Below are 26,219 nucleotides of genomic sequence, written 5' to 3' on the forward strand. Positions count from 1 at the left end.
CAGATCATGTATCTCCCTGTATAAGCCAGTAGTTTATTGCCTGAGGTCCTCATCATCCTATTTTTATTACATTATTCTAAATAATTCTGGGGCAAAACTTACTAGCCCAGTGTTCTATGGAATCTTGGCATCCAGTGAAAATAGCTGCCCTGCCCACCAGGATCACAACCAAATCCATTAATGACCCAGATGATGCCCAACTTGTTATTGTCCAACACACACACGCGCACACACACACACGCACACACACACACACACACACACACACACACACACACACACACACACACACACACACACAGTGCCTGCACATATTTTTTTGTCATTCTGCAGTGCTTCCTGGCATAACACAATACAGGAAAGACAAAACAAGGGTACTTATTGCAACAGTATGAGAGTCCTGTCAAGTGAGACAAATAGTTACAGCAGCATGCAAAATCCAAGACATTGGATTATTTCATTTTTTGATTGATGAAAACATTTTCTATGCTATGTTAAAGGGACAATGTTATTTTAAAACACTTTATAAACATAAGTGAAGGTGATCAACCTTGGAAGTTTAGGTTGCTGGTGATTTGCACATTATCCATTTTGGACAGTAGCAGCTGTAAGGTATGCAAGTCTGAGATCACAGATTATTTCAAATGTCTCTGCATGCACAGTTCAAAAATAAATAAATAAATAATAAATAAATAAATAAATAAAACAAGTAGGAAGTACTAGGTTTGAAATCTCTAGCTGTCGTTTTGCACTGAATGTTTGCCTGTGGATACTGTGACACTTAAAGCAAGGATTCCATTGTCTGAGAACAAATATGCTAATGATTCATTGAAGACTAGGCCATCGTTATCACGAATAATGCTGTCCACGCCTTCCAGTACTGACCGTGGTGTGGCCTCCCACTTAAGTCGCCTCTTATTTCTGCTCAGTTCTAGTCTGTAGGTAAAGTTTTCAGCCTGGCAGGGTGTTCCAACCAGCATTACAGTAGCAAAAAACTGTATGTGGCCTTCATGTTTTTCTTGCTTCCTTAATACCAATAAAAAATGGTGGCCATGACATGACTGCACAATTGTCCAATCTTCAGCTTCAGTGAAGTGTATGTCAGTAGCCATCAAAACAACCTCTGCTCCTTGGAATATAGTGACTCTGTGTGATTGGCTCACATGTGGTACAACAGCTTCGAGACTACCTTCCCAGTTGCATGAAAGCCAAAGACATTGTATAGAAGTTTGTTGGTTTTGGCTGTGGAATGTGTCTGTCTTCTGCTTTTCTATCGAAGTGTGAGAGGCTCCATATACTGCAGGCACACCCTGTAACATAAAACAGGGATATAGAGACATTAATAATAGTAGACTGTAACTGAGAAGTTCTAGCAATAATTAAAACTAAACCATTTTTTTTATTTTATAACGTTTTTGTTAATTAGACCCAGACATTAGTTTGGTATAATAGGCTTAAACCTGCAATTAAGTCAACCAAAACTGCACATCTTAATTTTTCTCATTTATAAAAAATAAATGTGTTTTGAGCATGCATTTTATTTGTCCAGTCTACAGTCTAGGAGTATATCTAGTAATTATCATTCATATTTAATAATGTCATTGACTTACTACCTCAACAAGTTAAGACTCTCCGTACTTGAAATGTTTTTTTCTTTCATGGTTTTATCTAGTATAGTACAGGCTTGTAAAAGATTACAAGAAGACTACAATACAGCCAAGGCTTGCAAATACCTTTGACCTGTGTTTTGATCATGTAGAAGGAAAAAAACATTATTGATTTGCATTTCATATGCAAATACGATTTACAACAATGAACATGTGGATTTTGTCTACAGATAATACCCCTACAGCTGAGAAAGAAGTTATTACCTTTGCCTGTTTGACATCATGAAAGAGGGTTCAACAGCCCATCCAACTTGCAGTTGCATGAAGGAAATGTGACCCCAGACTTTTTGTTATGAAAACCTGATAACAGTAGAAAATCTACAGCAAGACTTTTAAGTGAGTATGTCTACCTCCAGGGAAAAGATGGCCAAAAACTTGTCTTGGGAGATATCCAATGAGGTGCCCCTTGCCCCAAAGGCTTTGCCAGAAGCAGTAGTAGGTGATCAGAAGAATATCTGAGTTTGGAACAACCCAATAGAGCTTCAATGCAACATGATATTATGGTCCTATAACGAATGTATTTTAAATTATTCCTAGGAGATAAAAGTACAAATCACAGACTGTCAAATACTCATTTTGGAAGATTTCCTAGAATGTCAATAGGATACTCTGACAGCTGCAAGTCAGTTTTTTTTTAAGAAATTAAGCAGCAAAAAGCAATTAAAACAGTAAAAATGCACAGAAAAGGCTGTCACACTTGAGTGTGATGCCTAAAGTACTAAATGCAGTTTAAATTTGAATTTTTAAGCAGATAAATCAAGTGCGCACACAGTAAAATGATTTAACAGTAAAATGCAGCAGAAATACAACAGAACCCAGTAAAAATGGCTTTTTAAAGTGCAATTAGAAAAAACAGTTAAGAGAAAGCCAGAAAAGGTACTTAGATCAGCAAAAAGTCTCTCCTTCTTGTTTCTGGTGCTGTAGTAGTCTGCAGGACTCCCAAACAGGATCCGCCAAGCTAAAAACCCATGAGTATAGGAGCTTCATGGTCAGCCTCAGTAAGAAACTGAGATCCCTTATAAAATCCTCCAAAGCTAGCTATGAAAACAAGATTGCCATTGTTTCTAAGGACAACCACAAAGCATTCTATAGCTATGTCAAGAATCTCAATGGCAACACCCAGGTCTGCTCTGAGTTACAGCACAATGGCATGAAAATTACAGAACCAACTGATATCGCTGTCATCCTGGCTGATAGGTGCAGTGCTAACTTTACCACCCTCTCACCCCCTAAAGGGCCCATATCTATACCGGAAGAATGCAGAGCCCCTGCAATCACAACTGCGCAGGTAAAAACTGAACTCTCCAAAGCCAAGAACACAGCTTCCATGGGACTGGACAACATCCCAGGCTGCATTCTACACAAACTTTAGAATGAACTGGCCCCCCACCTAAGCACCATGTTCAATCATAGCCTCACATCAGGCTTTGTACCCACTGAATGGCACACAGCAACAGTTATACCACTCCAGAAAGGGGGAGCCACAACGGACCCCAGGAACTATCGCCCTATTAGCCTGATGAGCCTGGTCTGGAAGGCCATGGAACGCATCATCATGGCACTCATAAACAAAGACATAGGTAACTTCCAAACTCTGGAACCCACCCAGTTCGGGTTTGTGAAAAGCAGATCATACCTCCTGAACCTGATTGACTTCTTTGAAACAGTCACCAAAGCCATAGACGAGGATAAGGCAGTTCACACAGCCTATATTGACCTCACCAAGGCATTCGACACCATCCCCCATTCTGGAATTATAGATAAACACACTAAACTGGGTATAAATCTATATGTCACAAGATGGGTTGCCAACTGGCTCACTAACAGAACCCACACTGTAAAGGTTGCAGACTCCAAATCTGACCTCAAACCAGTGACAAGTGAAGTACTACAGGGTTCAGTCCTGGGTCCTCTCCTGTTTGTTATCTACTTCTCTGAAGTAAGGGCCAACACAGAGGGCCTCTGGCTGATGAAGTTCACAGATGACAAATACAAAAGTGGTTGGTGCTATATAACAACACTAGTAACCAAAAATAGCACCAAGATGAAGACACTGGTCCCTGGAATGTAGTTTGGTATTCTTTAATAAAAAAGTCCACAGAACATATATGTTTAGCGCTTTCATCAATACACATTGACTTCCTCAGAACAATTAAAATTATACACACTCCATTTAAATAGTGTCAAGCCAAACCTGATAGGACACATAGTATGTCAATCAATACCAATAAAATGCATAGCATTTAATAATAATTAATGGCAAAAATAGTGCTGCCCAGTGTGGTTGCATATAAAAACAAGAATTTTTGTTTATAAAACTTGAAGCATATAGGTTGTATATATGAGCATGAGTTAGAAATCTAACACATTTTGTCATCCATCAGACAGAATAAAAAATATGCATTACTTAAGGTAAAAATATACAAATATAAAAATATCTTTATGTAGAAAAGGTAATTAGACTTTAGCTGCCTTTTCTTTCAACACAGGTGTGATTGAAACAAAATCATTAAGATCTGGATGTGTGTTAGCTGCCAACCACAGTTGCCACATCAATTCTTTTTTGTTTAATATATTTTTCCAATCACAACCCTTTAAATTAATCTGAACTTCATCTGCAATGCCAAATTTAAAACCAGAAAATTTGTCGCATACCTTGCTATGTCTGTAGAGGGCATTGGTTTCTTTTTTAATTTTTATATCATATATGTATTCATATGTTCTAGATTTCAATGCCCTCTCAGTTTTACCTATGTAGAAAACAGTACAGGTATTACATTTAGCAAGGTAAACTATTCTTTTTGTATTACAAACTACTCACATAATTAGATAAAGTGACTGAAGGCTCTTGTAAAATGAATTTACACTGTTTACATCCACCACAAGCTTTGGTACCCACAGCTCCATTATCTTCTGTATTTAGCTGAATCCCCTCCAGTATAGTTTTCAAATTTTTCCCCACTTTGGTCAAAAAAGTGGGTCTATCCCCCACCATTTTATAAATGTATAAACGCTACAGCTAAAGAAATCCCAATCCTTCCAGGATACATGCTCTAGGGACCTAAACCTTGTCACCAGAATAAATAGAAAGTACAGTTGTGTACACTTACCATAAATGTAGATGTTCGAGTGTATTCACTGTTACAGTCATTACATTTGGGTAATCCTGCTGGCAGGTTGTCCTCAGTCGGCCTGAACTCCAAAGTCTTGGGTCCTGCGTCGGTTGCTGTCTCCTCTTCCATGACGTAAGGTCGTCAGGGGTATAAAACATGCAGCCGATGCCATTTTATTCAGTTTTTCTTGCCCCAGATGTCAGGTACCCCCAAATAGGGAGCAAAAAAAAAAAAAAAATATATATATATATATATATATATATATATATATATAAACAGCAATATATATGTAAATGCACTTTTAGCAACATAAACTTTACCTTCATATAAAAGCAAATACACCACAAAGGCTTTAGAATATAGTGAAGGAAAGAAAATTTCTAGAAAGAAGGGGGATGGCGGGTGGGTAACCCGGACTGCAACAGTGAATACACACGAACATCTACATTTATGGTAAGTGTACACAACTGTACTATGTTCTTCGTGTTTCACTGTTGCAGTCATTACATCTGGGTAGAATCCTAAAGCTATGGATGGGAGGATGGAACTAAATAGCATTAGGAGCGGCTATAAGGCCCTGCAGAACTGCAGTGGCAAAGCCTGCCCTGGACTTAGAGAAGACAGACAAATGATAATGCTTTATAAAAGTATGAAGAGAGCTCCAAGTAGCAGCTTCTAGAATGTCTTTGGTTGGAACTCCTCTGAGAAAGGCTGCTGAGGTAGAGGCAACCCTGGTGGAATGTGACCTGATTCCCTTGGGCACTGGTTTACCGTGATGCAAGTAGCAGAAACAAATGCAGTGGCTTATCCACTTAGAAATAGTCTGCTTTGATATAGCCTTCCCCTATGATCCTGCAGCAAATGCCACCAGTAGTTGCTCAGACTTTCTTAGAGATTTGATCTTGTTTAAGTAGAGTTTTAGTTACCTGTATAAGTCCATTGAATGCAGAATCTGTTCCCCCTTGTTCTGCGGACTTGAGTAAAATGTTGGCAGGTGAATAGTTTAGTTAAGAGCCACACTGGATACCACCTTAGGCATAAAGGAAGGATTGGTCCTGAGGGACACCCTGTCCGGGTAAAATGTAATAAAAGGTTCCACAGCCATGAGGGCCTGTAGTTCTGAAACCCTTCTTGTGATTGCCAAAAGGAAAGCTGTTTTCCAAGATAAAAACTTTATATCCGCAGTAGCTGCTGGTTCAAAAGGAGGCAGGGCGAGTTTTTCCAGCACAAAATTGAGGTCCCATGCAGGAGTTGGTGATCTTCTGGTGGGCCTTAAATTTTTGGCCCCTCTAAGATACTGTTTTAGCAGAGGATGAGAAAAAAATGGGAGGCTCCATGTTGTAATGAGCTGAGATGGCAGAGGCATGGATTTTTATTGAAGAAAAAGATAGGCCCTTGTCAAGCATCTCAGTCAAGTATTGTAAAATCTGAGGAATATTTGGTTTTGCTGTGTCCTTTCCTTGTGCTTGGTTCCAAGCACAGAATCTCTTCCATTTATCAGCATACAATTTTCTAGTACTAGGCCTTCTGGCTTCCAAAATGACATCCATCACAGATTTACTGAGAGGTGTTGTTTGAATAATTACATGATCAGCCATGCTGCCAGGTTCAGAGCTTGGAGCTGAGTGTGCAGAATTTGATTGCTCTGCTGAGACAGTAGATGTGGTATCTGAGGCAAGTACCAAGGAGGAAGTTGAGACATATTCCTTAGAATTGGGTACCAGTGCTGGTGAGGCCAGTCCAGGGCAATTAGGATAATTTTTGGTTTTTCCTGTCTGACCTTTAGTAAAACCTTGGGGAGAAGAGGCAGAGGAGGAAAGGCGTAGACTGATAGGTTTTTCCAACTGAAGGATAGGGCATCCACTATCCATGCTTGTCTGTGATAAGTTCTTGTGCAGAATTTGTCCAGTTGATAATTTTGGGGAGAGGCAAATAGATCTATGTCTGGGCTCCCCCATTTCTGTGTTACCATGCTGAAGACTTGTGGATCCAGTTTCCACTCGTGAGGGTCCATAAGATTTCTGCTTATGTCGTCTGCCAGAGTATTTTGTTTTCCTGGCAGGAATTGTGCTTGAAGATGTACTTGGTAAGTCAAGGCTGTGTCCCACAATGCCATGGCTAGTCTGCAAAGGGGGTAGAAATGTGTACCCCCTGCTTGTTTATGTACCACATAACAGTGCTGTTGTCCATCTTTATCATTAGTTGTCTTGGATGAAGTAAGTCCTTGAAGGCTGTCAGGGCATTCTGAACAGCTAGCATCTCTTTCTGGTTGATATGCAGATGCATTTGTTTTGGGTTTCATATTCCCCGAATGCATCTCCCCGCCAGGTGGGCCCCCCAGGCATAGTCTGACGCATCTGTAGTTAGGGTTTGGGTGGCAGGGAGTAGAGTGAAAGACCGTCCCTTGTTTTGGTGACATGTCTCTGCCCACCAAAGAAACTCCTGTTGAAGGCAGGGAATGAGAGGAATCATTGTTTCCAGACTGTGACAATGTTGACTCCATAAACTTTTTAGATACCATTGAAGTTTCCTCATATGCAGTCTTGCATATGGAATTAGTAGAATGCAGGATACCTTGAACCCCAAAGCCTGCAGAATTTGTCTTGCAGATAACTGGGTTTTTGTTGCCATTTGTTTGAAGTATGTCAGTTGCCTTTGTTTGTCTGGCGTAAGGTAAGCCATCTGGGCAGTTGTATTCAAGCTTGCACTCAGGAATTTGAGAGGGTACCAGTTGGGATTTCTTTTCATTTATTGTGCACCCTAGGCATGTTAGAAGCCTTTTTACAAATGCCAGATGTTGAAGAAGAGTGTCCTTGTCCTCTGCTTGAATGAGACAGTCATCCAGATAAGGGTAAATTTGAATGCTTCTTTGTCTGCAGAATGCAATTACTGGTGCCAGGCACTTTGTAAAGACCCTGGGCACAGTAGTTAAGCCAAAGGGCAGTGCAGAGAATTGGTAATGCAAAAAACCTGCCTTGAAGCGGAGGTATCTTCTGCATGACTCCTTTATTGGGATATGCAGGTATGCCTCTTTTAAGTCTAGAGTCACTAACCAAGCATTCCTGCCCAGCATATGCAGTAGCTGTTGTAAAGTCAGCATTTTGAATTTTGGAATGTCCAAGAACTTGTTCAAAATCGATAAGTCCAGTATTAGATGCCAGGCATTGTCTTTTCTGGGTACCAGGAACAGTATTGAATAAAAACCTTGTCCTTTTTCCTGTTCTGGTACTGGTTGAATAGCCCACATATCCATGAGGGACGTAACTTGTTTCTGAGCCTCTGCCCATTGATTTTGTGGCAGATCTGGCCAACCGTTTGGAATTGCTAAAGTATGGAAATGAAATCTGTACCCCTGGGATACTATGTTTAATACCCACTTGTCCTGGGTAATTAACTGCCAATTTTGAGCATGAAGTGCTAATTTTACCCCCAAGGGGGCTGCCAAAAGATAAGTTCTTGGTGATGGTAGAGGGAAGCCATTGAGACTGCTTACTGTAGGGTTGTGCTTTGTTTCCTCCAGATTTGGAGGTAGAGCCACCCCATTGCTTTGACCTGTAAGAACCCTGTGATTGGTATCTATAGCCTTTTGAGCACCTGGATTTGCCTTGTGAGGCTCTGTTGGACACAGGAAAGGACCAGTTTTTAGAAGGCCAGTGCCTACTGAATCTGGGTAGCTGCACTTGTAAGAAATCTTTTACAGTTTGCATAGATTTAGCTCTGTCTTCCATTTTCTTTAAACCCTCTTCTGCCTTATTACCAAACAGAGTATCATGCTGTAAAGGTGCATCCAACAATTTAGCTTTAACATGATCAGGTAGATTTTGCTCCTTGCGCCAGAAATGCCTTCTAATCACAGATCCAGTAACTGTGGCCCTGCAAGAGGGCTCCAAGGAATCAAAACCACATTGCAAACTATGCTTTCCAACCTGCCCTGCTGCATGCAATAATTCCTGTAATTCTTTATTTTCTACACAATCAGAAATCAACATCATTTTCTGTTTCAATAAGCCCATAACATGGTGTTGATATTTAAGCATATGAAACTGGCAGTTTAAGGCCCTAATTGACAAATTTGCAGACGTATAAACCTTCTTTCCCCATCTACTCAGCGCCCTGGAATCTCTATCAGAGGGGGTAAGGTTTTTGGCTGTAGAGGCCTTTACACCTTTGGGACCCTGTGAGATAGTTTCAGGATCAGCAGCAGGATTTTTGAATAAAAATTTGTGGGAGTCAGGAACCCTGTTTACATATTAATATATTATTGTATTATTGTTGTTGATATTAATCTGTCTGGCTTACTAGGAGCCGGAGGTAGGGAATCAGGATCCATGCTTGATTCCGAAAACACATCATCAGCAATGTCTAATACAGGAGGTTATAGCCAAAGGCCTATGCTGAGGAAGAAAAAGGAAATCCCTAAGCCTCTTTTTTGATTCAGAGAAATCCTGACTCTCCCAATGAACATTTTCCCTTAAAGTATGCAAGGTTTCTCCAAAAGAATAATCCTCAGGAGGAGATGCAGATGGGATGGATTCTTCTGCATCTGAATCCTCATAGGGTGGTATAGAAAATTCCTGATCAGAAGAGGAATCAGAAGAAATAGAAACCTGATCTGAAGATTCATAATCAGTGTCTTGCCTAGGCCTCTTAGCAGGGAGAAGGTTGGGAACCCCTGATCAAGGTAATTAAGTCCTCAGTCATTTTGATCATCTGTTTTTTAGGCATAGGGGCCTGGGCACGTGACTCATGCGTCATTTTTTTAGACCTAGAAGTTGTTTTTGTTTTTGTTTTTGAAGCTGGTGTCGTTTTATATAGAAATGTTGAGGCCTGAAAACACCCTCAGAAGCTGGTGCCTGCTCAGTGGCTCCGGACCCATCCGAGGGACAGACATCCGCAAGTTCAATACTCTGAGAATCTCGTGGCATACCAGACTCTGCATGGGTCTTGGTAGAGGCCTGCGACTCAAAAGTAGTGGGTATCAGGGGCTGCAAAAGCACCTCACTGAGTACCAGTGAACCGGCGACTGGCTTAGGAGAAGCTTTGTTGTCAGTTTTGGACCTCGACGGTCTGTCTCTGTCTTTTTCTTTGCATTTTTTGTGAACTCCGGTAGTTGGAATGCTATCCAATGACATTTCAGGGTAATTAAATCTGGATCCAAAATGTTTTGAAGCAAAACTATACCGACGCTTAATAGTGCATTGGTTAAATCTAGCACAAAACCAATGGCAAGGCACGTTATGATATGGGCTTAGGCAAGGAATACAGTACAAATGAAAATCCTTATGAGGTATTTGCTTCACACAAGTAATGCAATTATTAACTTTTACTGACATCGGTAAGGAGCAAGAAAAAGTTTCCCCAATGGGGTACTTAGCTTTAATTGAAGACTTCGGTTCTGAAACTCGAATGCAGATATTTCAGGAGTCGGCCAACCGGCACTTGCAAACTGCTTCTGCTTCAGGCACCGTGCGGCAAGAAAGACTGAATAAAATGGTGTCGACTGCATGTTTTATACCCCTGATGGCCTGACGTCATGGAAGAGGAGACAGCAATCGATGCAGGACCCAAGACTTTGATATTCAGGCTGACTGAGGGCAACCTGCCAGTAGATTACCCAAATGTAATGACTGCAACAGTGAAACACGAAGAACATCATGCTGGAGGGATAGATTCCTGTCCCAGAGACTTCCCATACTCTGGAACAAGCTGCCCGTCTATATCAAGCAAAGTTCCTCATTAGCACTCTTCAAAAAAATCTTGATGAATGGATGGGAATTAGGAAATTCACCTTGGGGATCACTACTGTGGCTCTGCTTGACTGGGGCACATGAAAATAACTTTCTTGGGTGGCAAAAGCCAGGGAACCTTGTTGGCTAGGCTTATATAGGCCCTAGGGCTGATAGCCTAGTACCTACCTATGAACCGATAAACTGCATTTCTTGAGTATGCTGTTAATGAAATAATAACATACTTGGCCTTCTATATGAATGCAAATAAATAATGTTTTAATATCTTTGTATCTAAAATTCTAAACAACAAACCCAGAAGTGTGTTGTTTTACTGAAGCAATATTCAGACATGCAAAAAAAAAAAAAAAGCAAGAGTTTTGTCATTAAATGTTATGCATTTATGTACAGAATCTACTTTTATACAATCTGGAAATGCCATGTTCTGAAATATGTAGGTGTAACATAGGTACATAGCTTTTGGAACCCCTATCCTGTGTCAGTTTGTTCAGAATGTACACCATGTGGTCAGTTGTCTCATATGTATTGAGCAGTCTCTAGTACATGCTGATGAAGCTTCCTGTTTTCAGTCTGTGTCCCTCTCTTTATTCCGAGGTAGCCCAAATAACAAATGTTGCAGTAGGGATACTACTGTGTCCTACACGATCCCTGTATTTATGGAAAAAGAGTTGAAAGATTTGTGTCTTCATTCTCTATATTAAGTCACGTGTGGTCCAGGTCAGGGCCTTAAAAAGGGTGCGTCTTATCTCTACTCCAATTTCAGATTTCCGAGGACAAAATGTGAAGGTACAGCCAATATGTGGAGTGTGTATCCACATCGGGGACATGAAGGTTGCAATAATTTGCAGACAGCATTGTCCTTTTGATTTCAAATGACTGTGAACATTGGCACGTACTCGAGTGATCTGTTGTTGATTATGAGGTACTTGAGATGAAAATGATCACCTACAAATCAAAGCTTATGGTTCTCTGACAATTTTCCTCTTTAGGTGCCAGTGAGTAGTTACACTCAGTTATACCTCTCAATCTCTTAACCTAAGAAATCTGGACAGAGCCTAACATAATGGGGGTACAAAGGCCCACAAATAAGGACAGACTTTAAATATTATTTTTATAAACTTAGAAAGTTGCTAGAATAAAAAGGCATGTATTAAAATGTATTTTCTAAAGTATATGAAGTCTGAAACTCAAATATATGACACCACTTACTAATTTCATTCCTCAGATCATCCCAGTGATTTGCCAGAAAACCAAAAATGTTATGAAGAACAGACTGAAATTTTGAGGTAAATATCTGGACATTCTGTGGAAATCTGGACAGTTGAGAGATGTGCCCTCAGCTGAATGAATTTAATATCAGAATCCTGTTCATAAAGGATAGCAGAGGAGAAGACAAGGCTGGCCAGCAGGTGAGTGTAATGGCAGCAGTACTGCAGGCAATGTGGTCTACTACAGCAGTATAGTGAGAAGTGAGTAGTAGCATGTCAATCAGTCTATGCCCTCATCCCCAACTATGTCCATTAACTTTGGGTTGTCCTGACTGGATGAAATCATGGTTACAAGCAGGGAAAATGAGGTTCATTCACAAGATTTTCAGGCTCATTTCTCCATGATACATGGAGGATCTCAGCAATTCAGAAGGATCTTGGAGTACATAGACTGCCTTTCTCTGGGTTGAAAAGAATCAGTTGAGATCATTTAGGCAACTAGTGTCTAGCTATGGACAATGACTTAATGACACAAGTATGAACAGTGTTCAGACTCACAGTTGGATTCCCAGTGGGAGTTGGTGTGCATTAGGGCTCAGCTCTGAGTCCACTGCTGTTCATACTGGTGATGAACTACATTAGCAAATAGGTTGGGAGGAGACAGATCAACAAAGCTGCTGTATGCAGATGATGTGTCATTACAAGCTAGCCTTGAAAATGAACTTTAGCAAATGATAGGGGAATGTAATACAAAACTGAAGGCACATGGGATGAAATTGAACACAGACAAGACGGTAGTCATGCCAGCAAATGGAGGAAATTGAACATTGGGATAGATGAGAATATAGTGGAACAACTTAATAGCTTTAGGTTCATAGATTAGTACTAGGCTAATTGCCCTTGCGAGCCATTTTAAGCCTAGCCAATTATCCCTTGTGAGACTCAAACCCTGCACCTTGTGTTAAGCCACCCTCCCAACATGATTTACATTATTGTATTTATGTATTTGGGAAGCGGGGTTGAGGCAAAGGGAAGTATGAATGAGGAGGTCATAGCTATAATCAGAGGGGCTGCAGCCACCTGGCGCACTGTGTCAGGAGTACTGTATGACAGAAGAATGATAATCTGAAAAGTAAGGTGCATAAAACAGCAGTGTGACAGTACTTTTCTATGGTATAGAAACCTGAGCAGTCAAAGCAGAGAAGCTGAGGAAGCTAGATGTGATGGAGATGAAGTGCCTGAGATGGGTGGTAGGATGCAAACTATGGGACAGACAAACAAATGAGGACATCAGAGCAGAAAGTAGATCAGATTGCAGAGAAGGTCAAAGAGAACAGATTACAGTCATTTGGGCAGATGTGGATGAAAGCAGAAGATAATTTGGTAAACAGATTTAGGAGAGACAGGAAGAAGACAAGAGATGGGAAGATTGAGCGAAAGAAGTTTGATGGTGAAAAAGTCAGCTTATATATTTTCTCAAAACCTAGGAGAAGTTTGGTTCAACTAATAACAATGATCAAAAATTAAGTACAAATTATACAAGCAAATAATGTGATATAAACTGAAAGAAGAAAAAGGCATATACCATAATTTGGGTAGTTAGTAATATTAGAAATAAGGTGGCCTGGGAAATATGATTAGAATGTATAGAGAGATGAACTATAATGCACTAAAGCTGCTACCAGCAGTTCAGCACAGATTGCAACAAATATCTATACAATGATATGTGTTCTTCAAGTGACATCTCTACTGCTCCATCCAGAATTTGCTAGTGTACCTCAGCCACAGGGAGTTTATCAAATGCCGTAAAAGAGGGCACAGAAGTATGCAACAACAACCTACATCCAGTAAGTTGCAGAGGTCCACATGAACATGGGGTCAGAATGTTATGCAGATGATACACCCCCTCCTCCTTCTTCTTCTTCCAGAATCTTACACAAACAGTCCATAATAATCTCAGCAACGTGAGCTTGTCCTTTATCCTTCTGTTTTACTTTCATCAAAGATAGTGTTAGTCTAGCAAATTCAAGTCTGTTACCATATCTCATCAGGGTGATTGTTTTATACAGATTAGGGCAATTGTTAAGATTACAACTACCGATTTAGCAGTAGTGCAGGTGGTGGTTGAGGCCTGAATGCTTTGACAGTGAGTCTGACAGTAACCCTTGCCATTCCTAACTGACTCATTATGTAAATCCTTAACATATCAGGAGGAGTGTCACTCCCACGGTAACCCCTGCCTTTTCTTTTCAGTTGCATATGCAATATATAAGCGGAGTGGTAAGAGGAGCTGCAGACACCCCCATATGTTAAGATGATAACAGCACTTACATGCAGCCTCCTCAAATACCTTTTTATTATTAGTTTGACTTGTTTAGAATTGTACTGTTTTTCATATAATTTAGGGAAGTGTGTAGATATGTTGGGTACTTTTTTATGACATGATGTATTGCTTCTACTTTTTTTTTCTTAAGAATGTCAGTGATTTTGCAGTATGTCATTTCTATATAGACATACAATCACTATTTAATGATTATTTCCATCATTAATGTACTGCACATATGAATTTGGGTGAATGTGAGTGTGACAAAAATGCATTTTTTTCTGACACACTTCTTATTGCGGTAACGCCTTCTTCCTGAGAGATATTTGCTCACACACTTACAAAGTCATATACAACACCAAACATGCAGGCATAGAGATTTCTGGATTTTGCAAACACAAACCCCCTGGACCAGATTGTTACTACGCCAGCCAGGGGTGTAAACATACTGGATCTGGGCCTCACTAATATGGAAGAGTGCTTCACAACCCCACAATGTAATGTCTTCTGTAGTAAGGTCACACCACAAAATGGTGTTCTTTAAAGTAAAAAAAAAACTCAGAACCTCGGCTAATCCTGGAATGTTCAGGAGCTACTCTAAGGCCAATTTCCTAGAGTTAAGTGATAACCTGGCAAAATTTCAAGTCTCATAAACCTTGAGGACACTGCTACCTACACAGATTTGAACACAAAAAACCTATACAATCATGTTAAGAGCTGTATAGAGGCAGCTGTACCCACTAGGAAGATGTACCTCAAACAACAAGCCACCCTGGTGGAATCACAGTATTAATAAACTGTATAACATAAGGAAGAAAATCATGGCAAAAATTAGGAGGTGCAGTACCCAGCAGGATAAAAGCACTCTCATCAAACTAAACAAACAACTCTGAGGACAAATAAAGCATACTGAAGGTAAGTGCCTCCCAGGCCAAGGACAACCACAAGGCATCTTTTAGCTATGTCTTCAACCTCAAAGTGAACACACAATTATTGGTGGAGCTCACTGTTAATGGAGCTACCTATACTGAGCCAGAAGATATTACAAACTTAATGGCTGTCAAATTCAACTCTAACTTTAGCCATCTCTCTCCTCAACCTCCCTTCAGGAAACACTATCAAATATAACTTCCCCTACTATCACTAGGGAGCAGGTCCTCAGTGCTCTCTTTAAAGCTAAGAACACTGCATCAAAGGGCCCAGAACATATCCCAGGACACCTTATAAATAGCACAAATGACCTATCAGGCCCTATGGAATTGCTATTTAACTGTAGCTCCCAAACAGGCTTTGTGCCTCATGAATGGAGAACAGCAACAGTCATCCCTCTGCAGAAAAGTGGATCATCTATAGACCCTGGAAACTACAAACCCATAATTTTCACTGGTCTCACATGCAAAGCCATGGAAATAATTATCATAGAAATGATCAATAATGCCATAGGAAACCTCCAGACACTGGGCCCAATCCAATTTGGGTTTGTCAAGGGCAGGGCATGTCTACTCAGCCTGGTGGACATCTTTGAGAAGGTCACCAAAGCAATGGATGAGGGCAAAATAGTTCACAGTGCCTATCTTGACCTGGTCAAGGCGTTTGACACAATATCTCACTTGGGCATTGTTGAGAAACTCAAGAGGTTAGGTATAAACCCTTATGTCACCTGGTGGATAGTTAGCTGACTCACAGACAGGGCCCAGGAAGTTAGAACTGGGGAATCACAAGTGGAGTCCCTCAAGGATCATCCTGGGATGCTCCTTTTTGGTGCTTACTTCTATGAAGTCAAGGCCAATGTCAAGGGCTGCTGACTGGCTAAATTTGCAGATGCTTGCAAATTAGGAGTCATAGAATTCCCCAATACACAAATGCTCTCCAGGAAGGGTCGACACAGGCAAATAACTGATGTCAGAGCCATGGGCTAAAACTAAATGCCAAGAAATTCATAATAGTATGGCTTGGGAAGTCATCCATCCTTAGTAACTATCATATTGACAGCACACCCCTAAGAGCTGACCCAGTAGTTATTGATTTGGGGCCACACAGACAGTAATCTAGCCTTTGACCATCACATGTCTACAGTAATCAGGAAATCATTCCAATTTGTGCAACTTATAAACAAAGGAATGGCATCCAGGTCCAACTGATCATTGTTCCACTGTATTCAGCATTCATCAAACCTATCACGGAGTACAATGCCCCTTTTGATATGTACCTAACTAGGCACATCCAACAACTGGAATGTCCACAGAGGTTCCTCACTAAAAGAATACAGGACATAAGTAACATGTTCTATCCAGACCACGCCAAGGCTCTATACCTGTATTATGGCTTCTATAGGATGTTGAGGGGAGATCTATGTCTGGCATCCAAGGCAATGTCAGATCCCACCCTGATGGACCTCCTGCATATCCACAAAACAAACAGCACCAGAATTGCTCACTCTAAAGATTAAACCTTGCCCGTGATATAAATAAGACCTGCTTGAGAAAGGCATGTATCCCAGAGACCACCCTATCTCTGGAAAAGGCTCCCCATCCATGTGAAGCAGAGTTCTTCTCTAACCCAATTCGAGTGTAACTTGGACAATTGGATGGGGAACGAGAAATTCACCCCTGGTTTGGCACCTATGTCTCTACTGGACGGAGGCAGTCTGTAAATGGCTCATCTCCCTAGCCCTGCTTACAGTTACCAAGGCTACCAGAACTTGTATGAGATTTGGGATGCATGGCTAGGCTTAAAAAGGAGCTTGCGGTCATTAGCCTAGTACACACCTATGAACTTATGAACCAAACTTGACTCAGGAAGTGTCAGAATATTTTGGGTAGTTAATATTACTGTCAGTATTTATTATAATTTTTTTTCAGTTAATAAAAATTTCAAGTTTAGTAGCAGGTTCCTTTACGAGAGGTTAGATTACATTCCTGCTTACTTGGATTGTGGGTAGTGAAAGGGCGGCACTTGCTGCTGTACAGCCTGGCTGGGACTGGTAGTCAAAATCTTAGCATTCAACCAAATTACCAGCTGTGTGCTCTCTCCCATCCTCACGTGGCCTGACACAAGTCTTCTCACCAGTACCTGCTCTGCTGTATTTAAGGAAAAAGACAGTAGGGCTCATGATGCCTCCCAGCAGCACATTCTTCACTAGAAAAATCCCCAGTAACAACTCTGAATGCACCAGACTTATCGAACCTGTAAAACATAGTAATTTCACAAAATGTTTTGGCATATGAGCAGGTCCCTTTAACCCTGCATACCACTACAGCTCTAAATATTCCAACGGTGAGGTCACCCAGTATTGTGTTAAGAGAATACTTCATCTTCAAAGAAAACCAAGCATTCCTTTATGCCTAAGATTCCATTTGGAAGACTGGATTTTTGGAGGGTTGCCAATATGGAGTTTTTTACATTGGGAAAAGTTTCATAAAGACTGAGTCTGGAACCCAAGCTCATGAATGCTACAGATCTCTGCCCGTCTCCAGGGGCAGCCACCTATTAACTTCAGTGATTCAGTGCTCAATAAGCCATTGATGGAGTGAAGGAAAAGAAGAAAATACAGAGAGTATAAGAAAGATAAAGAAGAATTTGGGAAAGTATGTGGTTTGTATTGGAATAAATGACAAATAAAGAAAAGAAAATGATTATAAATGCATTTTTGGGAAGTGGTACTTACACTTTTATATATGTGTTGACATTTACAGCCTATTTTGTAATCCATGTGTCTTGATTACAGTTGGTGTCTGTACCTGATTTACAAGCATTATCGCCAGGTGCAAGGGGTTGCCATGGGCACCCCTTGTGCCAACACATATGCCAATTTAGTCATGGCATTTTGGGAGCAACATCATGACTTAGGAAAATATCATGGTTGATTCAATAACATTTGTCTTTATAAATGCTTTGTGGATGACATCTTCCTGTTGTGGAATGGTGAACAGCGAGAACTTGTAGCCTTTATAGAATACTTAGAATCCACCACATCTTTTTTAAGATTTTATAGTCCATGATAAATTACTGATTTTAATTCACATTATTGCTGCTCTGATTTTATGTTATTTTATGCTGTTAGTGATTAAACATTTTCTTTTCCTGGACCATTATATCTGGTTTTCTCACATCTATCTTTGAACTGTTGGTAATGGGTGATCACCATGTGATGGTAGCTTCATCATTTTTATGATGCTGGCTTTGTGGTTTCCAGTGTTCTGCCATTAGTATGTCACAACCAGCAATAAGTTGTGCAACTGTTTCCAATTATGTTTTACAAAACCTACATTTGTCTGTTTCTCTCACCATGTTCAAACTCATCAATAACCAAATATTTATACACTCCCTCTTGCCCAAATTCTTTTATATCACACTCTTGTCTAACTGATGTTTTCTTGGTGCTACAGCTTTCCTACTTTAAATGTTGCTTTTGCACATTTATCAAGACCAAATGACATTCTTATATCATCTGAAAAAGTTTTGACTACTTGCTGCTGTGCTTTCAATTCTTCATCTGATGAGCTATACAGTTTTAAATCATCGACAAAGAGAAGATGAGAAGTCTTTATACATTTTTGCTTTCTGGGAGCCAAATTATAAACATGACCTAACCTGTTAAGTAGACAGCTTAATGGGTTAAGGGTTAAGCAAAAAAGCAGCGGTGGCAGAGAGTCACCCTGGAATATCCCCCTTTGGATTTTTATACTTGGAGTAATAATTTGTCCTTTATCATGGCTTAATTGCAAAGTGGTTTGCCACAGTTTCATGGTTGCTGTGATGTAGTTTATCAGTGTAGGGTGTATCTTATACATTTTTAAGCACTCTTTTATCCATGAATATGGGATACTGTCAAATACTTTTTTATAGTCTATCCATGCCTTACTTAGATTCTTCACCTTTTCACCGTTCTTCACTATGACTTTATTTAACAACAAATGATCCTTTGTTCCATGTATCTTTCTTTTATTACCCTTTTGTTCTATTGCCATGACTGAGTTTTCTTCTAAATGATTATAAACTCTGTTGGCATCAGGTTAGTAGCATGTTTTTTTAATGCTCAGCCCTCTCAATGATGGCAAGCAAGTACAGTACAATGTCTGCTAAGCCAGGCCATGTGTGAGTGCACACTTCTACACACCCATTATGCTCTGATGGAGGGTATGAACTCCTTTGTTGAGCTCATTAGTCCTTATGCATATGGACCACACTTCCCCCAGAATGTTCTCCTGTAGCAGGGCATAAACGGACATGTTCTCCTGTAATACATAATCTGGCATTGGAGGTTCACTCCTATCCCACTCAGATGGATCTTTAAGCACCTGAACTGCTAATAGACCCTCATTGACTAGACAGTCAGTAAAGACTTTATTTTCTGTGTGCCATGGAGCCATACCACATTTCTTCACTTTAGAGTGAGTGCGTTTTAGTCTGTGTAATAGTCTTAATACACAAAAAGCTTTAAAAATGCAATACATTAATAATGATTAATACAGCATTGCAGCATGCCATCGGGGTTTCTTTGTGAATCCTACTTCATTTTTAAAATGTTTTGCCTTTCATGTTTGCTTTATTTGAAGTCAGTAATTGCTTGCATTCTTAAAAGCTGTTTCATTGGAGTGATCAAAACCTATTTGGCAGAATGCTCATTTCATTGAAAACTGGCAAAGGAAAACCCCCTATATTCTTCTCCACTGAAATATTCCTATTCATACAAACATACATACATACATACATACAAATGTTTCAAGCATGGGCATTAAGTCCTTCTAGCTTGCCAATATGCCAAAACAATGAATGTCCAGGCTGTTCTTAAAAATATCTAAACTAGTACTTGCTTTAATGTAATTTTGTAGTCTGTTCCAAGCATCAGCTACTCTGTCAGAGAACCAATTAGTACACTTCTCATTCCTATAGAATCTTCTACATAGGTTATCTGATGATTCTCTAGTACTTTTTGATAATCCCAAACATTCCCAGAGGTAGTTGTTCTAAATGCCCTATATACCTGAATAAGATCTCTTCTTAAATATCTGTAAGAGACACTGTACAAGTTCAGATATTTTAGTCTTTCATAATAACTTAGATTTTCACATTCATGGATGCCCTTAGTATATTTCCGCTATACTCTTTCCAGTTTATTCATGCTTGTTTTTCTATAGGGTTTCCATATTGTTATTCTATACTCAAGTTTGGGTCTAGTGTAACTAACAAACAGTGACTTCATTATGTTTGATTTCCTAGACTTTATAAATCTTTGTATGCCATTAGCCAGTTGGTTGACATGATTAGAAAAGCTCATAGCTGAATCTACCCATATACCCAGGTCCTTAAATGAGTCTACAGTTTCAATCACTGTGTGCTGTATTAAATATTCACCTTTCAGTTTATGTCTCCAAAATCTCATATGCTTAGTTTTTGATGTATTTATCAACATATTATTCTCCTGTGCCCAAATGGTCAATTTAGTCAAATTATTTTGCAGACATGCCTTAACTGTAACACTTGTAATCAGTTTACCCAATTTCAGGTCATCAGCATATAGACTGTAGAACACCTCAGATGAAAAAGTAAGGTCTGAAAGATACAATCTAAACAAGTAAGGGCCTAGTACAGAGCCCTGTGGGAAACCTTGACTGTAACCAAAGATTTCACATGTCCAATCTGTAGGCCATGCAGCTATCCATCTTATCAACAGTACATCAATACCTAGTTGTACTAATTTATTGATCAGTGTTTTGTGCATGACTCTGTCAAATGCTGAAGTTAAATCTATATAAATCACATCACAGCACAATTTTTCATTCATACCTGTTATTATACTGTTATAGAACATCATGTTACAGGCATTGTGGGATGCTTTCCAACCTGTGCCTCCATTTCTATTAATAAACAATCTCTGAGGTTAAATCTTACTGGGGAAGGGGAGAAAACCTGTGGAGTTGCAGGTTTGGCTTCATCCAAATGATCACTTAATTAAATAGGTTTTCATTGGTCTTCAGACCTCTCAACTGTCCCTGTTTTCTAGAAACAGTCCTATTTTAGGTTTGGTTTATAATGTCCCTATTTCTGTAAGGTTGTCCTTATTTTCAGGTTTGATTTACCCCTTCACACAATTTTCTGAATCCTCCTCATCACAATTGATTTTTGAAGCTGTCTAATAAACAGAAAACCACACAACATGAAAAACATACTAATGGCAACCATGATTTAACGAAAAAGGGCACAAATCTTGCAACTCCCTTTTTCTGTCATGAAAATAAATGACAAAGGCAAAACAAAACTAAAAACAATGAACTAAATCCAAAACGGAAGAAAAAAACACTCCAACACGTTTTGGATGAAAATAAATGACCTTGTGAGCTAAAATTTTGTGATACAGTTCATTAAAGTTTACAGATTTTACACTGTCTCTTTCATAATGTGCTTATATTTTTCCATTATTTTTGTCACTCTCTGATTTTCAAAAGCATTTCTGAGTAGTATCCCAGATTCCTACTTGAAGTGGGAAAAGTTATTTTCTATTTGGTATTCAGATTTTATGCTAATTAGATGTCCAGAATTTGAGTAGATGTTCCTGTTTTTCAAGGGCTTTTGCTCCTACTTTTAATGTCTGCAGGTTGAGAGGTATGTTGGTTGTGGTACTCATTAAAATGTTTGTGTACTTTTTGTCTTACTGTGGCACATTGTGAAATCCACTGCTTTTCTCTTTGCTAACAGGAATGACAGTGCTGCAAACATATCGCCACTAGCAAGGGGTTCGACTGCAGCCAGCTTTAAACCTTTTGACTACTAGGTTAATAAATGTTCACCATTAATGAGTTGCTAATCGCAGAAGTAGATGCATGACCAAAGATCCATCAGTTTTCTATTGCGATAATATAAGAAAAACATAACTTGCAATTACTCAATATCTATACAAATGACAGTGACACTATCGTTCATTAATATCCGTCTTTCTAGATCACTCACAGAGGTGATTATTATTAGAAATGAGCCAGTATCTAACAGCAATAAAGCATTTGAGGTTTGTATGTTGTGGTGTGTACCAAAGTTATTCTTAAAGGAAGATGAAACATTTGGCTTCACCTTACATTTTGACCAAATCTAAGAGCGATAGTATTACAATTTCAAGTAATAATGTCATCTTACAATAGAAAAACAATGTCGACCATGATTAAAATAAAACCCTAACACTGTAAAGTTATGAGTTGGCAAAAGCAAGTATTGTAGTACAAATCACTTTCTTCAACAATATGGTCATATGATTGAGCAAAGACATGAATGCAACAAACAGCTCCATATCATAAACAACTTCATGTTATAAAGGCAGTCACCGGAGATTGTATTTGACGAAATAAAAATCAGCATGTAGTAAGCTTGCATTAAATATAAAAATAAATACAAAGAGCAAGTTTTTGGCCTGGTATAATAATACAGATATTTGTTTAGGTAATAAATAATACAGTGCTGCTATTAAATAAACACCCAACATTATGTTATCAAAGCAACTAATCAGTTAAATATTGGCAAGAACAAACTAGATAGTTATAGAAAGACAGCAATACAAAATGTGTTTAGTGTTTACATGGTAAATGTTCATATATGCAATTGCTAACAAAATGCATAAACTGGGTAGGTAACAGATATTTAATTTTATTATCTGGTAATCTGACAGAATCTTGTGTTTTATTCCCAATATCACCTGCCGCTTGGCCATCCTGAATCCAAAAGGTGCTCTGTTGCTATTTATAATGCAGGACATACTAAGTTTTCAGAAGTGTAGTAACTGTTCAAAGATCATAGTTACTTCTCCATCAGCTGTATTTTATAGCACATACACAGCTTTTACATAATAGAACTCAGCTGTTAACTCTGATTAAAAGGTGTTGGACAGAACAGCCAGTCTGAGAACTTTCCTTAATGCTAATATGCAAAGAGATTTAGTCTGCCAGTCTTGTAATAACAAAGGAAGTGTGTATGAACTGCATTATACTACCGTTATCTCAAGAGATTTGTTTAATTGGTGACTTTACACATTTGCCTTGTTAATGCATGTAAGGAAAGCTAACGAAAATATTCATTTTTTTGGGAAAGAAAGCATCACTTACCCAGCAGCTCCAGCTGCGTATGGTGCCTTATTAATTAAGACTAATTGACTTCCCTCAATATCCATGCTGTTTTCACAGGTATGCAATTGTAATTAATGCTTAACTACAAATGTACATTGCAGTAATCTCAGGCATAGCAAGAATCAATGATTTGGCTTTCTCAAAAAGCAGACATATGAAGCTGGTGGTGTTTTAGAAAGTTAAATATCCCCATCCTGATACTAACACTTTAATAATGCATCTGGGCTACCAGTCAAAATGAAAAGGGTCTATTTTCTGGAGAAATCCTGTTGAAATGACAGTTGGCTACACCTATAAAAATAGTTCTAGAATGTTTCAGACTGTCAGGTACACCATTTTATTCACAATGGGAAGAACGCTGACACACAGCAGTGGTTTAAATTATTCCTGAACAGAGCTGCATGTAATGATTTGATGTCGAGCTGCTAGAGGAGAAACAGGGAAAGTGTCAGCCTTTACATGTTGCATCCTTCCAGTGAATAAGAGGAAACGCAGAAAACTCACTGTTCTACCATCTCCGCTGGAATTCCAGTATACTTGGTTAAGGTTTTATTGTTTCATTTGTCACCTGCTGTCCATTTAAGTGGTTAGGCACCTTGCCATCTTTGTTTGCCAATTGGTAGGCAGAGACTGTATGTATGATGACTAGTACAAATAACTATGAGCTTGGAAAACTACTGCTCGATAATTATTTAAATAGACAGTGTTTCAGAAAAGCCACACAGTGTTAAGTGAAAAAATGCCTGTGAAATAGAAATCTGTTTAATATGTACTGTTAAGATGCACATCAATTGCTGCAATTTTAGCATCATGCCATGGTGCTCATGCTCACAATTTTTATTTATTTGATGTAGATTAGTTGACAGTATTTATCACGAGGACATCCTATAGGTACTATGATAAAAATCCATAAACTGGTTCTATATGGATACCTTTACAGCTATGAGGGATATTTTGATTTTTTTTCTTTCTTTTTCTTTCTCTCTTTCTCTTCTCACTTTCTTTCATACTTTTTTATATTTGCAAACTGTAAATATATAAGTGACAATGATAATTTTCAGTGTAATTCTGGGCAAAAAAAAAAATCTGTCCAGCAAAATACAAATCAAAACATGCAAAGATAGTATTAATGAACAATGTTCATGAAAGAGGAGAAAAATGACAGACAGTAATAAGAATCCTAGGATACACAAAAAAGTAATAGAACCATAGATATGAAAGGCATATGCTTGTTAATTACAGCCATATATTTTTACTTCTGTGTACTTATTGATAGGGTAAGCATTCTATACACAGGTGCCCCTTTTTAGGGGTGACATGGGAATGCTGTTTCGTCAAGGGAGTTGCTCAGCATTACACAGCAGGCAAATGGAGCTGGAAAAACTCAAACCCTGTACTCTTCCCTAAAGGACATAGTTCATTAAGTGGTTCAGAGCCTTAATCCTCTGCACTATCTGCCAGACATAGCATTATTTGATTACAGATATAGGTTTTAAAGATAAAAATATTTTCTAGGAATGCTTTCAACAAATATGTTATGATTTAATAACTGATTACATTGAACTAGAACATTAACGAGGCATATTTCCAAAACATTTACTATGATTAATAAAGGTCTGCAGTTTGATTGTTATGCATTGTGTGAACTTGTATACAAACAGGTACAGACGACGAGGATTGGATATGGGAATAACAAGTATATGTGAGGAAACATAGTATAATTTATGCTAACATGAAGAGTATCTGTCAACAAAACAAAAACTAAAGGCACAGACTTAAACCTGTTCCAGCATGAGGAGAAATAAGAAAAAAAAAAAAAAACAGGACATTATCAAGGTAATGTTCAGAGGTTCCACATCATGTATTCTATCCATCAATGGAGGTAGTACAGGAAAGTATTTAACAAAAAGGCTACACAAACATACCTTATGAAACAAAGGTAACCTTGTTTAGATATATTCTGATCTATGGCAACTAGTCCAGGACAAACTTTTTGCCATCAGCACACAAAAATAACACTTCAGGAATGGCAGTCATAGTTAAGTTGTAACAGATTCCATGTTGTCCCTTTATGAAGTTTCTAGTTCCAGTTATGAATATCTGGGAGGAGGTCGTTGCTAAGTAACTAGTTTCAAAAAACATACATAAATATGATGAATAACTGCCCCAGATAGTATCCAAATCTATGAAAAAGTAGCAGGCAGCAGAAATTGCAAGCCTGTGAATAATTAAAAGCATTGGTAGTGGAATAACTGCAATGCCTAAATGGAGATAAAGGAAAGTCTTGACTATTGTAAAACAAATCAAGAAGTGGTCTTAGTAATGCAAAATACTATTTTTTCAGTAGTATACATAAACCAGAGTATCTGGAAGATTAAAAACTAGATGAAAATGTTCTAAATAGTGTACACTGAATATGCAATTACAAAACTATAGGTTTGCAATATTTCATAATAAAACAGCCCCACAGGTATTCCAAATAGCAGTTGAGCTGTTGTTGATGGCCAGGGGAAATGGAAACTTAACAGATAATATACTAGTGAGGTTAGACAAAAAAAGTATGGCAAAAAGTGATACACCTGCTATATAGATTAAGGCAGTGTAATAAAAGTTACATAAGGGCACATGTAAAATTTAAATGACAGGTCTGGAATATGTCAGTCATAATCAGTCATACTCATAATGTCAGAAGGACATAAGCCTGAAACATGCAAAACAAAAATTTAAAATAGGAGTCATATGTCTGAAATATGAGACATAATTCTAATATCAAAAGGAATGACACTTTATACAAAAAAGTGATTGCGCAAATATGAAGATCAGAAGAGGACCAGGAACAGAAGAGGTGTCTATGATTGATTCAGTATCTTGCAAAATTTATAACTAATATGTCTGAAATGGCTATGCAATTATCTTGCAAGCAGATACTAGTCAGAAAAATATAGTGGCAGAGATCATTCAAGAGAATAGATCAGTTCCCTGTGGATAAAATGCATGTGCAAATGCACAAATGTGATATGGTCACATAGAAAAGAAGCTGTTAGCAATAAT

At 38.7% G+C, this 26,219-nt stretch overlaps 1 protein-coding gene across 1 annotated transcript in view; it reads right to left on the bottom strand.

The window, feature by feature from the left end:
• Window positions 1-255: 255 nt before the first annotated feature.
• The window catches only part of SIAH3 (siah E3 ubiquitin protein ligase family member 3), a 735,965-nt gene continuing 710,001 nt past the window's right edge, over window positions 256-26,219 (bottom strand). Inside the window, exon 2 of the mRNA XM_044071716.1 lies at window positions 256-1,310. Within this exon, the coding sequence (XP_043927651.1) occupies window positions 735-1,310 (576 nt within the window). The 3' untranslated portion in view covers window positions 256-734. The remainder of the gene's footprint in view (window positions 1,311-26,219) is intronic.

This window comes from Protopterus annectens, chromosome 5.part0 (assembly GCF_019279795.1).
Source record: "Protopterus annectens isolate FY-2018-M chromosome 5.part0, PAN1.0, whole genome shotgun sequence".
Lineage (NCBI taxonomy): Eukaryota > Metazoa > Chordata > Ceratodontiformes > Protopteridae > Protopterus > Protopterus annectens.